Genomic DNA, 17997 nt, shown 5'->3' with positions numbered 1-17997 from the left:
AATCTACACAAGTAAAAAAAGATGGTGTAATAAAGTAATTACAGACATTAAATTTAAATAATAATAATTCAGAAAATCCATACTTACATGAAACGGTTAGATCAAAAAAGAAAAACTCTATATGATTACATATAGTATAGAGTTTTATTTTTGACAATATTCATTATATTTGAATATAACATTTGGACAATATTCATTATTCACAATGAATTGTTACAACTACTTTCTTTTTATATTTTCTTTTAATTTACAATCAATCAACTGTTTTTGAAATTTAATAGAAACAATAGAAATGAAATTGATAATAATAATATAGGATAAGAACGAAATATGAGAGAGATGCATGATGAAGATATATTCTTCTTAAAAGAAACAAATGAAGAAGCGATGAATATTAACATTAAAATTTCATATTTATCTTTATTCAAAAAAAAACGATATTAAAGTGATGAATATTAACATTACTTGGGAGAATAAGCAGAGAGAAAAATCTGGAGAAGAAGAGAAGTGGTGTAACGGCCAACAAAAAAAATTAGAGGGTATATGATTCTGTTATATATAATGGAATGAAAAAATAGAGAGAAGAGATGAGATATAAATGAGTTTTGGATTGATGACATATATTATTATTCTCAGCAAGCTCTGAAATAAATTAGAATAAGAATGTCCAAATTATAATAGGAAAAGGAATACATAGATATCTAATTTTTAAATTCTTTACGACGAACTAAATAATAAATAAAAAAATAAAACAAAAGCTAAATAACAAAAAAAAAAGTAATAAATAAAAAAAAAGATAAAAAATAAAACAAAAACTAAATAACAAAAAAAAAATAAATAAAAAAGATAAATAAAATAATAACATGTCCTGCTCCATGAATGAACGGTGATGATTTTTCCCTGACCCAAGATCATCAAAAGTCTTGATTTTTCCCCTTTGGAGCAGCAGGGGATGACCCAATTACAGTCCCCCGGAACAGAATAGTAGCTGCGGGATCATCACTTGATTTTATATACTGTTTGATTTTATCACCATTAATCTGACCAACCATGGTCGCTGGTATAAGATGAGAATCAGCTATGAGCTCTTCGCCACTGTCTTCTGTATTAGCTAACACCAAAGCAAGACCACATGCGAGCTTAACAGCACTACATTTTTCCACTCTTGCGTTACCGCCACGGTCGCAAATGACAATCTTTCCGGCGACTTTAGAGGCAATGAGAGACCCAGAATAGCAGTACATATTCCCTGCGTCACCGGCGTAGATCAACGAAAGCTTTGCATCGGCAACCAAAGGCTCTCCTGCGTACAGAGACACGCCGATTAATATTCTACCGTCACCCAAAACGACATCGGCCAGTATCCAAGGAGCGATGTTGGTGGCAGTGGAAAGGTTGGGACCGGAGTTTCCAGCGGAGCAGGAAACCAAGACGCCGTGTTGGGATGCTCCGAATTATAATATCGTAAAAATAATAACTAAAACGAACTTATTTATAAAGACTAAAATGTCAAATTGATGTAACATCAACATAGACAAATTAATTCTTCAGTTCAAACATCTTTAAACTTCACAAAATGGCAAGACATATTGCCATATTCTTGCTCCTCTAACTTAATATATTGGTACTATTTACAGATTTACATAAAAGAATTGATCTTTCTTTATTTTTTTTACAGACATTTTTCCAAACAATTCATATATGAAAAATAAACCAAAAATAAAAACATTGACATGAGAAGAAAATTGCGATAAAACAAAATTCACTTTACAGTAGTACAATCAAAGCAAACAGAAGTTCTATTCTGATTCCGTCACAAGATTAAGTTACATACAATAATTTATTTTAAGCCGATAAATAAACAGAACATTTTGCAAGAGCTACTTACCTATATCGCTTTACAGCTGGAGTTTTATTCCCCTGCATCCAAACTTTGAGCAAATATTCATAAAAGCTGCAAACAATATCTTTTGTCAATAAAAACAAAGAGGTACTGCACAGGTTAGCAAATTCAGTACAGAGAAGTTTATTAGATAAAGGGATCTGAATGAAAATTATGAAACATTAATGAAATAATTGCTGTACCTGTCTCCCATAGCACCAAAGGTTATTGTAGAGTACGCGGTTGTACCTCTATGTGGGTCAAGATCGATGGGAAGCAAACCATCATCTGGGAATATTTTTTTATCTGTGTTATAACATTCTCAACCTGGAAAAGTAACATGGACATAATTCAGCTCACTACAATCGCTTGGTCCATGGCTGTTAAGATATCCGAATCCAAACATCCCAATTTTTCGAAACATGTGGGGAGTGCAAATTTTGATGGTATAAGCGAATATTTAATATCAGTTCAAATATTAATAAGATTTGTTTTATTATTATTTTATTATATATAAATAATATTTTATTATTTTATTAAATAAAAATAAAAAATCTCCATAAATTTCTCATAAACTAAGAATTTTAGTTATATAGGCACACTTTATATAGAATAGATACATACTCACACGCTTATATATTATATATAAACTTATACACATATACATATACGTATATACCACCCTTATTATATAAACTTGATTTTTTAAAAAAAGAACTTACATAAAAATTTAATTCATTAATAACATAATTAATTAAAAAATAATTTTATCTACCTGAAATATAACTTATATGTTAAAAAAAATATACATATCCAAAAATTTATAACTTTAAATAATAATCAGAATAGTCTCAATCACTAATGTATCACAAACATAAATTAGTTTTAAATACATTTATTTTTATAAATTACTTACCAAAGAAAATTCTGAAACTAAATTATTTTAACCTAAAAATACACATACACATATAGGTAATCATATGTCAATTTAACACAAAATATCTAATTATTATACTAACAAAAAAATTACTTACTTTTGCAGAGGGAGAGAGACTGTGAAGAGAGGCGGGGAAACACGAGTTAAAAAAAAAAAGAAAAAGAGTTTTTTGCGGTTAAACCCTTTCAACTATCACTCTACTTGTACTTAATCCTCCATAAAACCCTCCAAATTATTTAACTTAAAGTGTCATCCACTTTCTACAATTAATTGTCAACATAAACTGCTTATGTGTACACTCTTATACACATGACACATTTATGTACACCTAATATTATTATTTAAAAAATAAAAATAAAATATTTCAAATTTTATAATATTTTTTATTTTTATAATTTTATTTAAATTTAAATAAATTTTGAAAATAATTTTTAAAAAATAATATTCGGTATACTAATATAAATGTGCCACGTGTATAATAGTATACACATAAGCAGTCTATGGTGACAGTTAATTGGATAACGACTTCAATTTACAGCCAACATTTGAGGTAGATACATTGGTGTCCTTTTAACATTTTTCTTTACAAATTGAATATTGAAAAAGATATAGTTTGTTTTGAAAGTTCCACGGAAAGAAAAGTCTTATTTATTAAAGAAGAGACTGAAATATAAGTCCCACTTCCACCCACCTCAAAATAAGTCCTTCGAGGAAGGTGACCTCAACAAAAGTTTCATGTTATCTATCCTACTGGAGCTTATCACAATTAACCAACAAAAACTTGGTCCATTCCTGTTTAATAAGAACAAACTGGGTTAAGAAAAAAAAGAAAAAACTTAGAGAGAGAAAGAGAGAGCAATTATATTGTAATTATAGATGACCAAAATCATGTATTGGTCAAGCATGATGTTGTTGGTGGTAGTGTTGTTGTTGGAGGTGGTTGAAGCTAAGTGTGGAAAGAAAGGCCCAAATATCAGATTCCCATTTGGGCTAAAAGATGACCAAAATCAACCACCATATCCTGGCTTCCAGCTATCATGCAGTGGCATAAACACACTTCTTGAGTTCCCAAAATCATCTTTGAAGCTCTTTGTAAAACATATTGATTACAAAGCTCAAGTAATTGAACTTTACGACCCTCATAACTGCCTTGAGAGACATGTCATGAAAATCCAGGACTTGCCATCACTTTCTCCATTTCAATTCGAAGCAGATGACCTCATCAAATATACCTTGTTCAATTGTTCAAACGATGGAGAAAGACATATATATTATCGATCAATATTCATCCCTTGCCTTAGTGGCCCTGGTTATCAAATTTATTTCTCTGACTCAAGCAATTCAATTGAATACTTGCCCATACATTGTACCAAGTTGAATAACACATCATCTCCTCTTCCCGATGTAGAGAAGTGGAAGAACAGACTACGTTTGGAATGGCTTAAACCAAATTGTCGCCATTGTGAAACAAAAGGGAAGACTTGTCAACTCAAAAATGCCACCCATCTCCAATCAATTATATGTATTCCTCCCATTCCTCCCAAAGGTAACTCCTTTATCTCTTTCAACTTCTGATGCTTGGCTTTTTTTAACACATAAGCAGAGTAGCCTATACATTTTATGAGAGTAAATTTTGTCATGTCACATAATAATCTTGTGGTTACTCCGTGATCACTATAACTATTGGATCAAGATTGAGTTGATTAATGCTTGAAAGTCGAAGTAAATCAAATCGAATCTAGAATACATTTTACCTTAATTAAAGTACATTAAACAAAATTTATAGTACATCACGGAATGTAATCAAGATTTATTATCATAATTTGTTTCTTAAGTAGATTAACTTAACTTGGTTGTACACTTGTACTTTCTCAGGTGAAAAGAAGAAATTTGTCACTATTGGTGAGTTTTCTTATTGGAACTATATATCTTAGATTTAGTATAGACTGATACTATGAATCTTGATATATATGTATAACTGCATTTTATTTGTCTTCTTCTATAGGTGCTACCTTGGTGCTGCAGTAGTGACAGTAGTGCTTATTCTAATTTATCGTGCTTACAACTCTAATAAACAAGGAAAAGAGTACAAACTGAGAATAAAGAGATTTTTGGAGGATTACAAAGCTCTAAAGCCAAGCAGATATTCATATGCTGATATTAAGAAAATTACAAGTCAATTCTCTGAAAAATTGGGAGAAGGAGCTTATGGAACAGTTTACAAAGGAAAGCTCTCTACTGATTTTTTCGTTGCAGTGAAAATTCTTAACAACTCAAAAGGCAATGGAGAAGAGTTTATAAATGAAGTTGGAACAATAGGTCAAATTCACCATATCAATGTGGTTCGGTTGGTTGGATATTGTGCGGATGGAGCTAGAAGAGCTCTTGTGTACGAGTTCTCACCCAATGGATCATTGCAACGGTACATATCTTCTCCAGATTCTGAACATTTTCTTGGATGGGGAAAGCTAAAAGACATTACTTTAGGCATTGCCAAAGGGATTGAATATCTTCACCAAGGGTGTGATCAACGAATACTTCATTTCGATATCAAACCTCATAATGTCTTGTTAGACCAAAACTTCATTCCAAAAATTTCTGATTTTGGTTTGGCCAAGCTGTGTTCCAAGGATAAAAGTATTGTGTCAATGACTACAGCAAGAGGGACCATGGGTTATATTGCACCTGAAGTTTTCTCTAGAAATTTTGGAATTGTTTCATACAAGTCAGATATTTATAGTTTTGGAATGATGTTACTCGAAATGGTTGGAGGAAAGAAGATAACTGATGTGAAAGAGGAAGTTTATTATCCAGAATGGATTTATAACCTCTTAGAAGAAGGAGAAGATTTGCGAATTCATGTTGATAAAGAAGAAGATGCTAAGATTGCAAAAATGTTAGCAATTGTAGGACTATGGTGCATTCAATGGCATCCTACAGATCGTCCTTCTATGAAAGTTGTGGTTCACATGCTAGAAGGAGAACAAAATTTGACTTTGCCACCAAATCCTTTTACCTCTAGTGATTCAACAAAAACAAGAGTTGATATGCCAAGAAGGAGAATGAACTTGGAATTAGAAACTATAACTGAGTTGGAGTGATATAATCTAACGACAAGTTTGTATCTACTTTGTATATGTTTAAGATCTATGCACTTGAATGTCAACATGGTGACATAATAACATTTTCATACTTTTTAAAAGAGTTGATGTAACATGTGTGTAATAAAATAATAAGTGTTGTGGAATACTTGCTATTTTTAGTTAGCAAATATTCTCTACTTCAGCTTAGATTCCAAAGTTTGTCATCAGTGTCGAAAAAGTTACCGAAGTAACTGCTAGCGTCATAAAATTCGTTAGACTTGGCATTGTCAACGGAAAAATCACCAAAAAAGTAGTTTCTTCATCAAAAAACCAATTTCTTGGTGATTTTTCCTGTGATTTTTTCGGCGGCAATGCTAGTTTTGACGATTTTTTCGGCGTCGGCAGCAACTCCGGTGACTTTTCCGGCACCGACAATTACTTTGACGACTTTTCCGGTGCCAGTGGCAAACTCCGGTGACTTTTCCGACACGAGTAACAACTCCGATGATCACTATAGTTTCATTGAAAAATAAATATGAAGGGAATTTTAATATTTTTTATGGTAATTTAATTAAATTTTTATTTTTTATGAATCTTAAATTCAGATTTTCTTTTTAATGTTTTATATGGTTTTATTTTAAAATAAAAATCATATTTTTAGTTTGATGGGTTAAATAATACCATTTTTAATGACATTTATTTTATATATTATAATTATCATAACCTTAATAATTTTTCCCATATTTTTTAAAACAGCCCCTTCATAAACTACCATCAAAATAAGTCTTACCTCAAGGCCGGCATGACTAGCACAAGGGAGTAATGTATATAAAATATAAAGGGCATTTTACAATTTTGTATACATTATTTTAATTAATTACAAAATATGTGCAAAAAAACTTATTATCATTTTCTCATACACTTTTATATATAATCAAAAACTTTTTTTCAATTTTTATTATAATATATATATGGTAATATTAGTTATGTTTATTTTTATGTTTACAATTATAATAAACATACTAATAATATAAAACATTTTATATATGTGTTTATTGACTATGTTTATTTTTATGTTTACAATTATAATAAACATACTAATAATATAAAATATTTTATATATGTATTTATTTTATTTTTTATTAATTAAACATACTAATTTAATAAACAAAATAATAATATTCACATAAGTTTATATATCACTCTACGTGTGTTATGTTTATTTTTTTTAGTAATTTTTTAGAAAATAAATAATATATATATAAAAAAAATTGTTTATCTTTATCTTTTTCTTTGTTTATTAATTGTGTCGTGTTTATTTTTTTTAATTAAATAATTTTTGGAATTTATAAAGTTATGTTTATTTATTTATTTTTTGATGTAAGAATTATACTTCAATAAAAAACTCGTTCACTAACTCATTAGAAAATAATCAATATATAAAAACAATAGAAAGAAAATATGCTTATTTTAGTATAGTATAAATTGACTATGTCTATTTTTATGTTTACAATTATAATAAACGTACTAATAATATAAAATACTTTGTATATATATGTTTATTTTGTTTTCTATTTATTAAACATACTACTTTAATAAACAAAATAATAATATTCACATATGTTTATTATATCACTCTACGTGTCATGTTTATTTTTAATAATTTTAAGTATTGATTTATATTTATATACATTAATGTTTATAATTTTGATATTGTATTTTATTAAAAAAAATCTTATTAAATCACAATAATTCATACTAAAATAGATAATAAACATTTATCTTTTAATAAAAAAATAATTTAACTTGTTTATTTTTATAAAACTGTTTAATTAATTTTACGAAATTGTTTATTTTGAGGCTTAATAAACATATTAAAAATGTACGGTTTCATGTAATAAGTTTTCAAAATGTATAAATTTTTAAAATAATTTTTTTTTGCACATTTTTTGTAATTATTTTGTTTTTGTTGTCCATTTATGAAAAAAAGCTCAAATATAAATTTTACAATATTTATTTCTAAATAAAATCATATTATGAATTTCAAAGTATGATGATAAATATATTGTTTCATTGAAACATTAAATTACTAAAGTCAAGACTAATAATTAAACGGAATGCCAAGTGGTAGGCTAATAATTTTCCACGTGGCATATTGATTTATGGTCCAAACAAAACAAGAAGTGATGTCCACTCATGTGTGTACAGATCTTCATCTTCATCTTCATCATTTTCATTCTTCTCTCCATTTTCTTCTATACCTCTTTCTCATTATCATTACCATTCTAACCAACACAACACTTAAACTAAACTCAAGAGAAAAAAAAAACCCAAAGTACAAAACAAATTACCTTCATTATATGACTAAAAGATCTAAACAAATAGTACTATATATATGTATGCATATATGACTCATTTGCTAAGGAGTTGTCCTAACACATCACTAGAATTCCGTACAGGGTCTTCCTATGGATTCTCAGTTTTTAGTAAAAGAAGCAATTTGATTAAGTCTAAGGAATTCAGTAGAAGAAATTTTGTGGTGCAGAGTTGTAGTACTTTGCCAGCTGGAGAAGTGGGATTGGTGGAGAATGAGACAACTCAAATTGGGACTAATGTTAAGGTAGATTTGGCTACTCAGTTTGGTTGGAAAGTCAGAAGATTGGCTCCAATTGGTGATGAGATAAGAGAAGCTGCTCAACTTCAAGCTCTATCTTTTTATGAACCCACTTTTATCTTTAATGACTTTTTCTTTGAGTTATTTAAGGTTTGTTTTACTCTCCCTACTTTGATATAAGTACAGGGGGTCTTTTTTACTTTTACTTTTTACAGTTATTTTGCATTAAGGTTTAGTTTTGGTAATTTTATAACATCTATCTAATACCAATTATCTATAGGAATTATCAAAATTAGGAGATTTAATAGAAGAAGTTATATTAATTTTTATATTTTTTTTTATTATTCTTTAATTTATACCCAAATTTATAAATCATATTCTCACGTAAGCATTAAAAACTCTAATTTTGATAAGTTATAAAATAGGGTATTTATTAATTAAAATTATTTTACAATTATATTTTATTAATTTGTAATTAAAAAAAAAATAGTTCTTTAACTTATTCTGATTTAATATGCTTTATTTACAGGCTGAAGTGCTTGCTGGACTTTTGTATAAGCTAAGAAACTCACCCCAAGATAGGTACATCATAAGCTTTATAAGAACAAATTTTTATTTTATTATTTTTTTCTAATTAGAGTTTAAGAAATTTGATTCAATTCATTTATTTGAATAATTAATATATAGGTATGCTTGCTTGGTTGCTGAGGCTGAATTAACTGGTGATGATGAGAAAGCTTCTAGTTCAGATTCCAAACAAGGACTTGTTGGAGTGGTAGACGTCACCGTTTTGAGAGACCAAAACGTACTTAACCATCTTCCACCTGATTCACAAGAATACCTTTACATCTCAGGAATTGCTGTCTTGGAAAGTTTCAGGTTTATGCTTCTTCCCAATCTATAAATATTAATACTGTGTATTTATATATACACATTGTACATATTTGACTCATAATGATAAGTAATAACAGGAGGAGAAAAATAGCAACTGTGTTGCTAAAAGCTTGTGACATAGTATCAAATCTATGGGGTTTCAAGTACTTAGTTCTGAGAGCATATGAAGATGATTATGGTGCCAGAGAATTGTATTCAAACGCAGGCTATAAAGTTGTTTCGGTTGATCCGCCATGGCAGACCAGTTGGGTTGGAAGAAAACGCCGTGTTCTTATGGTCAAACACAACAATCTAACTCCATAGTTACACTTGTACATATTATGTGTCTTCTTAACTTTATTCCCATAACACTTTATATTCCAATCTTTATAAACCCACTTTTTATTGATGCGTTTCAACAAAGTAAAAGAAGAAAATTAAAGGAAAAGAGATCAAATGTTGAGAACTCATATGAGATTGAAATGTTAGTAAACACAACTATGTACAAATGCCAAGAACCCAAAAAAGATGGCAAAGCTATAGCTTTTATTAAGCTAAGAAATATTTCTGCAAAGAAAATTATGGAAGAAACAAAAAGAATACACTACCTTTTTTTTTTCCTTTTTCTTTCCTCTCAACAAAAATTACAACTTTTTCGGTGTAAGAACTGTGAGATCCCGCCAAAGAGGGGAATGGGGTTAGTGTTCCTTGCGGATAAACAATGGCTGTGCAATGTGTTGTTCTATCCTAATTCATGAATTGTCGACAGTTCGGAGCTTTACATAGACAAGGGACTTTGAATTCATCTGGTTCGTCGGGGTCAAACAGGTAGTCATACCTGCCAAAGTCCCAAAAAAAGAAAGCAAAAAGAAAGATACCAATTAGAACAACTGATAATCAATAATCATTCACAAACAGCAAGAGAGGGAGATAGAGTAATACGTTAGCTCGTCGCCAGCAGCTACGTTAGTCTTGGCAATAAGAACAATCCGGCTTTCATCATCACCAACACTCATGATCCTCGCGTAGCAATTGGGCATGCACTGTATCAAACATAGCAGGGAACGAAAATTGAAGTGAGAAGAAAGCATGGCGATTAAGCAAATAAACAACTATCAACATTTTCGAAATAACTTACCGAATGATTGATTAGACGGGCTATGTTTCCTTTGTCAGTGGCATCCACCACTACCTCTTCACTGATCTTGAATAGCTGCATAGAAGGAAAAGACAGTAATTTTAAAAATAAAGATTGGATTTTTTGCTCTTTTCTTAAACAAATTAGCTAAACTAGAGAAAATATTCAGATCAGTAGAAGATTAACATAGACTTACATAGCAGTCTTTGCCTTCCAATCTATAGCGTGCCTCTCTAAGATCAGCAATACTACCCCTCACCTGCTCTCCGCGATATTCAAGAACCTACAGACAAACAAACGATTCTCATTCTTACAGGCCACAAAACAGAAACAATACTCTTCTCATTTCGTATAGAAAGTGTCTCCTTTGACACAACTGTAAAATGAATAAACTGTTGTACCATTTCTCCTTCTTGAATCTTTCTACGTGCGAAGAGTCCCCAGCCATGAATCCCAGATCTACCAAAGCAAACTCGATCATTTTCGGTTCTCTGCAGTTATCATCGACCAGACAACAAGTCAGAAATACAACCTGGGATGTTCTTTATAGAAACTAGAAAAGGATTCAAAACTTGCCTGTAAATGGTAAAGCCGTTCTCTGAACGACGAAAAAGTTTTAGGTTCCTCAACAACCTGCTGAAAGAAGAGATAAAACAAGGGAAAAAGGAAAAATCAAATTCTCTGGCAGTCTCGCATATAAAATCTTTGAAAAAAAAAACTCAAGTGAAATATAATTTCATGAAGTACAAAATTTACCATAAAAGAGTTCAAACTTCGAATTGCTTCAACAGAATGATGGGAAGGTCCTCCAACTTTGTGGGTAACGGTTTCTTCTTCAGTTCTCTAATAACAAAAAGAAATAGATGTGAAAAAGAAGAATAGCTCATCTCATCTCACCACAAAATACTATTAAGCCTAAACATGCAATGTAAGAGTAGCAAACTGAAGCCAAACCTCATAGGAAATTATTATATTAACTTACCTATTATAAATCATTGCTTCATACAAGTTTTTTTATCATCCAATCCAGTAAAGGTAAGCACACAAGTGTAAAAACATAGCAAATATGCACTGTGTGAGAACATCCAATCATGCATGAAAGATTAACCCTTACGAGAGACAATGAAGTCCCGATTTCCACTGATTTCACTTCAAAATAGTTTAAGGTCCATGGGATTTGATAAAATTATAGGACTGAAATAGAATGATTTGGATCGGGATAAACTTAATATTATCTCTTGTTTGGTGTCCTATTAGATTAAATTACTATCAAAATATCACTTAACCACCAGAAAGTCCTAGTAACAACCAAAATAGAGAACTAAAACGATTACAGAAATAAACATCTACGGTGACTTACCTTTTTGTTTTTATTTACTCTTTTGTATACCCGGCATCTAGCAGCAGATAAAGGCTCAGGCTCGACAGTTTCAACAGCTGCAACCTCTTCTGCTTTAATTCTATTGGATGAAATTAATCTTGACCCAGCCCTCTTCTTATTTTGGAGAAGGCTTTTGGCTGAAAAAACACCTACAGGTGTCTGTATGATTAAAACGGTATCTGGATTTGGAGCCCTGCACATTGTACGAAAAGGAACGAGTTAATAAAAACCATAGATGGTACTCACACAATAAACGAAAGAGTAAGAATATCAAAACGATCTCATACCTGTGATAAGCACAATAAGAAATCATCTTTGTGGTCTGTCTACCATTCTTTTCCAAACAGTGCATCTGTAATTATTACATCCAAAATTGTGTGTCAATAATGAGAGCAGTTGAAATAATTTTCAAAATCGCTAACAGACCGAATTCAAATGATCTCACCTCCATGCGATACCCTGCCCTTGATGCGCACATTGCATGGTAATAAGTAGAACACTTGCAGCATTGCATGCAAGAACCATGGATTTGCTGACAAATAACACAAATCTGAAATTCATAGAATAAGAATCACTTCAGATTTACAAAATACAGTAGCTACCCGAAAAAGAAAAAGCCGCGAGTTGTCCTGTCCATTAATAATTTGGGGTCCTCATTTAAGCTCGTCATTGAACTAAACAGTAATAAATCAATAAATGATTAGATCAAAGAATCAACCTTGACAAAAGAATTAGATGGAATACTCAATATCCCAAGAGCAGGTTCCATTATTTCGTCGCTTGCAAAAGAGACTTCAGGCCTGAACCAAGCACATGTAACATGAACCCACAGTGTCTCAACATCTGTAGGCTTTAGAGCACCTCCTGAGGAAGATAAAAAAAAGACGTCAACTCGAAATAGCACATCGAAACGTAACCATTACATTTATTTATTATTTAATTGATACTGAAATACCAGATAAACAATAGTTGTTCCTTTTCATAAAAATGTAACGGCAAAAATATAACTACTCAAAAACTTGCCTTTTACAGGACAGAGGCAACATTCTCTCTTCACTTCTGGAGTTTCGCATGCTTTGCAAACCCATGAAGTAAAATCTCGAACATTTCTTGCTCCATAGCATTCTTGATGAACAGCTATTTGGCATCTGAAAGATGAACATGTAAGTTTCCAAATACACACACTTTTATATCTAGTAAACAAACGGTCAGAGCAGGTCACATCACGGTCACAAAACAATACCTGTTGCAAATGATAATTTTGTTGTAATCCCAATCTTCAACCCATCTACATACAGCACATCGTTCTGTGGTCCATTTAGCATGAACAGGTTCATACTTTTCTGTAATAAGAAGCAGTTAGGTCACCTAGTTTCTGGAGATTTAATTATATATATGTATACAAAATTTGGAAACTATTTTTTTTCTTTTAAGAACAAAAGCACACAAACAACCTACCCTGCAAAAAGGCAAGCAACTTGTGCTTTCGTTCTTTCATAGAAGGTTTTTTAGGCTTGGTAGACACGAGAGCAGTAGCGTGATACTCTGCCAACTGAAGCATCTGCAGATTGAAAAAGATTGTACAAAATTATACTTAATTAATTTTAGATGTTCTTCCATAATTTGGTTTTTATTTAAAAAATTATTCTTAAAATGAAGAAACGCCAAATAAATAAAATATAAATAGTTACAAAAGATAACTAGAGTACAAACCCATTGTTCCAGAGGCAACATAGAACCTTTCACCCTAACACTCATCTTCCAATTTCTCGATTTAGCACCAGTGTGTCGCTCCCATTCACTAAGTGCTTGCTTTTCAGAGCCACAGAATCCACATTTGCAAACAACTCTGAAAAAATAAAAATTCAATGTAACATAAGAATGAATTATAAAAACACAAACTAATGTTTCTATGTTCTCATTAAATAGAAGGCAATTCCTTTATGCAAAAAATACTTAAAAAAGTAACATAGCTAACATAATATCTTTTTAATTTCCGAGCAGACAAAATTTGGAGAGAATACGATAATTTTAAAAAGTTATGCTTACAAGTGAAGGCTTGGAAAATATGTTCCTTCTACACCATTGCAGAGAACTGTGACTTTGTTAGGAAGCACCAATTGGTCATTACTTTTGTTCCATCTGCTGCAAAATAATCGTGACATAAGGAGATGGAAAAATACAAGCACGAATTACAGCACATAAAACGTCTGAAAACTTTTAAAACGTAAAAGACAGCTAAAAGCCTAAAAATAGAAAGTTAATAATTGATAAAATGAAAAATTCGACAAGTGATCAGACACATGGTTTACACCCATGAGGTTTGTGGTTCGATTCCTCATGGGGACCCGCCCAGCAATTTGCTAGAGTGGTATTCAAAAGAAGGGCCAAATACAGCGGAAATTTACTTAAAAAAAAGTATTTACTAGCAGCTTGAGTGACTTACTTGACTTTTGGTTGTGATCCCTTCTCTGAATCTGACAATTCGAAATTAAACTTCGCTTTGCAAGTTGGGCAGTAATAATCAGTTCCCCCCAAATTCTTCAAAAAAATAAAACATAAATAACCAATCAGGGAAGTCTGCAATGTCTTCTGCCTCCCGGTATTCAAATAGAAGCAAACAAAGAAAACATCGAAATCATGTGTATATATAGTTTGAAGGACAAACCTTAAAGAGGTTGCTGGAAATTTTGTCACACTCAGCGTGCACCCAAACTTTACAACCATCGCAACGAACCTGATTAAAGAGAAAAAATTTACAATAGTGAGAAACATCATGGTAAAAACTAGCAGTCATCCGCAATAGGAAAAACTAAAAATAACCATAAAAAGGTTATATTTTTTTCTTACCCAACTTCCACTATCCGAATGGTTCCAGATCTTTTTACATATGCCACAATAATGATTTGATTTCGTTAACTGCAATAAGAATTAATGGATTTGAACAATGCACAATAACTTTGAAATCCAACTAGCATACACAAAATAACAAACACAGAGCAACTTAGGCAAGACTAACCCTTGCACAAGATTTGCATAAAACATGGTCCGATGGATTTGAGGGATTCTTCTTGGTAGTCTTCAGGGGAAGGCTCAAGCCACAGCCTTCACAAGGTTGTGTGTCTTTTTTCTTTAAAAACATATTCTGCATAGGCAATAGAAGACAAAGAATTAGTTCAAATGAAGGAGCTGAACATATATTTATATTTCTCCACCGACAAACTACCATCTCTAATAGGGTAGTGATTGCTGCGAAAACTAAGAACAGTGATTTTCATCTGAAGCATCTTTCCTCAACAAACTAACAGACGTTAACTGAAAAAGATTCTACAAAGTTTGGTTGCACAGAGAACTTATTCTCAGATCATCACAGTGAGTGAAGCATCAGTAACAGTTACAAACAAACATATTGAGGAATGAGTTCAATTCCATTTGAAAAATTCATGGGAAATGTTTTAGCAATTCTACTACATCTACAATAAATTTAATAGAGGCTGGAAACTTCAAGACAACTTGCCTGGTTACGAAAGTGACCATGAGGATCCTGGTTAGAACAAGTATCCTCTACAACTCCATTAAGGATAGACACATCATAAGTTACATTGCCAGCCGCCACATTTATATCAGCAATAAGTTTCTCTGTAAATCCTTGTTCTGCCAAAAACGCCTCTTCGATTGCCATTTGGAATTCACAGGGCACACATTTGCTTAATTCGGATTGCCCCTGAAACCTATTTAGATAAAATATTACTCAGTATCACCAAGTGTTAAAAGTAACCGTCTAAAAAGGAAACGGTGCGAGCGCACACCTGTCAACATGATCCATAAATGGAAAGATGTTCCCCCTTCTAACCCAAGCATAATCCTGCTCAATATCATTGCAATATCCAATAAATAACCACATTATTAAACCCAATCATAATCAAATAATAATAACAACAAAATCAAGACTTCAATAAACTCCACTCCAACATTAAGGGAAGAAAAAGTACCCGTTGATTTCCCGAATACCCAAAGAACATAACACACGCGGCTAAAGGAATGCAAGCCCGCAAAACTAGTTCGGGCGCTTGAGACATTGGGTCAATGACAATGGCAGGCCAAAAGGGCTCCTTCCTCCCTGGCTTTGCCCACACTATATCACCTGAATAAAAGTGTTCAGGTCCATACAACCCATCACTCTCATTTTCATCCAGCAGATAAGGTCTTCTCTCAATTTCTTCAATTGGGCACCTGTCATTCTCAACCATTTGTTCATGAACCAACGTAACAGAATTCCTGGAACTTAAAAACTTTCTATATTCAAAATCCTTAACACCATTCACTCTTCCCTCAACTCCATCCTCATCTTCATACAATGTAGAATACTTAACAGCCTTATATCCATTCCTCTCCAAGTTTTTAGTCTTTTTCACATTAACACTACAAGTTTTCGTGGTCCTCAAGCTAAAATTCTCCTTTTTATATTCGATCTCATCATTTAATCCATTATCACGCACATTAGACTTACTATCTTTTCTCCAATCTTCAATTACAGAATCATTAAAACGAGAAGGAAGAACCTGAACTCGACCCCTTGAAGTTCTAACAAGGGGTGGCCTTGGAACCTCCACCTTCCCATTTATCCTCTCAGTCACTAAATCTGGAGCCTTTGACTTTAACTCCTCCTCCTCAGGTGAGCACGAGGCTTCAGTACACCACGAAGCAGAGAATTCCTTCCCTGTTGCAACAGAGCTAAGTAAACCATGGAAGCTCACCGGAATAATACCAGCAGCAACCTCACCAAGCAGATTAAGAGGGTAATACCCATTGGTTTTCTTCTTCTTCCTAACTGAGTTCTCGTCATCTTCACCCGCTGACTCAAACGGTCTACACCGTTTCAGACGCGGCATTTGGGATTTCAAATTCCGCTTAATAATCATGGCTTCAAAATCAGGAAACCTAAGAACAAACGAACCAACCCCCCCACTCCACGAATCTTCCCTAAATCCAAACAATCAACGATTCAACAAACCCCGCACTTTCACATAATAACACACACCATAACCCTATACGATTTCATCGTCGAAACCCCAATTCACAAAACACGCCCATAAACCCTAATTTCACAGAGATTGCAAAAAAACAGGGGGCAATTAAGAAAACAACGAACGCCAGAGAATCCCACACACCCAGATGGAAAAATCAAACAAAGAAAAGAAATTGAGCAGAAACAAAAGAATGCCCAAGAAAATTTGATCGAATTCACAGTCAGATGAGAAAAATAGGGATCTCTCTTCAATCAAGTCTTTTCCTTTCTTTCCTAAACACACTTCAAACTACAATATATATAAAATATACAGAGATAGAATCAAAGAAACTGCAATTTAATCAAGAAAAGTTCGAAATTAGAATTTTTTTTCCTTTTTTTCTTTATAGAGAAGATGAAGAAGAAGAAGAAGAAGAAAACATGGAAAGAGGGGTTTGTATAGGGCGGGTGAGTGGTGACAGAGTTTAAGAGAGAGAGAGAGAGAGAAGGGTCTCAGCGTTATCTTTGTATAAAAGTGTAAATATTTGAGGAGAGAGAGAGAGAGAGAGAGAGAGAGAGAGAGAGAAGCTATAACTTGCGGGTTACGTGTTTGTGGCACAAATCTTCAGTCAGTCTCACTCTGCTCATCACATTCGATTTTCTGGTTATATCTTAATATATATGTAATGTAAATGCTTATCAATTTTCATGGCCTAGTTTTCTGATTATTCTTTTTTTCTTTTTTGTTTAAATTTAAATTTTTATGATTACATTTATAATTGTAAGAAGAAGAAGAAAAAAAATTAGAAAACCAAATTTCGAAAGATCAATTCTTTTTTTTTTTCTAGGAAGAATTGCAAACTCTAGCATTCGAATTTGGTTGGCTTATCTTTTTTTTTTCTCAATTTTGAAGATGGTTGCAATAATTTTGTACATGGAAAAAAAATGACTAAGTTTCAGGTCATCGGCGGCTAACTTGTTTATGTATAAAGTTTCAATTTTTATTTTTTGGGTGGGAAAACGTTCACTGGTTAATGGACTGTATATGGGTCTGAGCTTTTTTCACCAATTAAATTTCTTA

The 17997-nt window shown here is 32.1% G+C and overlaps 3 protein-coding genes across 6 annotated transcripts; 2 read left to right on the top strand and 1 right to left on the bottom strand.

Moving 5' to 3' along the window:
* The first annotated feature begins 3450 nt into the window (after window positions 1-3450).
* Window positions 3451-6029, top strand: LOC115717483 (rust resistance kinase Lr10-like). The gene is made up of 2 exons (XM_061115301.1): window positions 3451-4365; window positions 4695-6029. Exon 2 carries the CDS (start codon window positions 4790-4792, stop codon window positions 5918-5920), a length of 1131 nt encoding a protein of 376 aa, XP_060971284.1. The 5' UTR covers window positions 3451-4365; window positions 4695-4789; the 3' UTR covers window positions 5921-6029.
* Window positions 6030-8087: 2058 nt separating this feature from the next.
* LOC115715926 (GCN5-related N-acetyltransferase 10, chloroplastic) lies at window positions 8088-9826 on the top strand. Its single transcript, XM_030644608.2, has 4 exons — window positions 8088-8666; window positions 9046-9098; window positions 9204-9395; window positions 9488-9826. The coding sequence occupies exons 1-4, from the start codon at window positions 8298-8300 to the stop codon at window positions 9711-9713; spliced, it is 840 nt and encodes a 279-aa protein (XP_030500468.2). The 5' UTR covers window positions 8088-8297; the 3' UTR covers window positions 9714-9826.
* Window positions 9827-9846: 20 nt separating this feature from the next.
* LOC115715925 (histone-lysine N-methyltransferase ATX5) lies at window positions 9847-17660 on the bottom strand. Of its 4 annotated transcripts, none has more exons than XM_030644606.2 (23): window positions 15901-17660; window positions 15718-15773; window positions 15426-15639; window positions 14928-15053; window positions 14759-14827; window positions 14577-14645; window positions 14355-14449; window positions 13958-14053; window positions 13622-13757; window positions 13367-13469; window positions 13152-13251; window positions 12932-13056; window positions 12627-12772; window positions 12354-12458; window positions 12196-12260; window positions 11888-12101; window positions 11284-11370; window positions 11104-11160; window positions 10929-11018; window positions 10724-10810; window positions 10528-10602; window positions 10332-10432; window positions 9847-10227 (listed from the first exon to the last, which is right to left on the bottom strand). In XM_030644606.2, exons 1-23 carry the CDS (start codon window positions 16828-16830, stop codon window positions 10137-10139), a joined length of 3237 nt encoding a protein of 1078 aa, XP_030500466.2. In that variant the 5' UTR covers window positions 16831-17660; the 3' UTR covers window positions 9847-10136. The 4 variants fall into 4 exon arrangements, with proteins under 4 accessions (XP_030500466.2, XP_030500467.2, XP_030500464.2 ...); XM_030644607.2 differs by having other exon boundaries at window positions 13958-14050; window positions 15901-17570; XM_030644604.2 differs by having other exon boundaries at window positions 11104-11163; window positions 15901-17568.
* Window positions 17661-17997: the final 337 nt, after the last annotated feature.

The sequence above is a fragment of the Cannabis sativa genome, chromosome 5, assembly GCF_029168945.1.
Source record: "Cannabis sativa cultivar Pink pepper isolate KNU-18-1 chromosome 5, ASM2916894v1, whole genome shotgun sequence".
NCBI classification, from domain to species: Eukaryota; Viridiplantae; Streptophyta; class Magnoliopsida; order Rosales; family Cannabaceae; genus Cannabis; species Cannabis sativa.
This window is presented reverse-complemented; position numbering and strand designations above follow the sequence as displayed.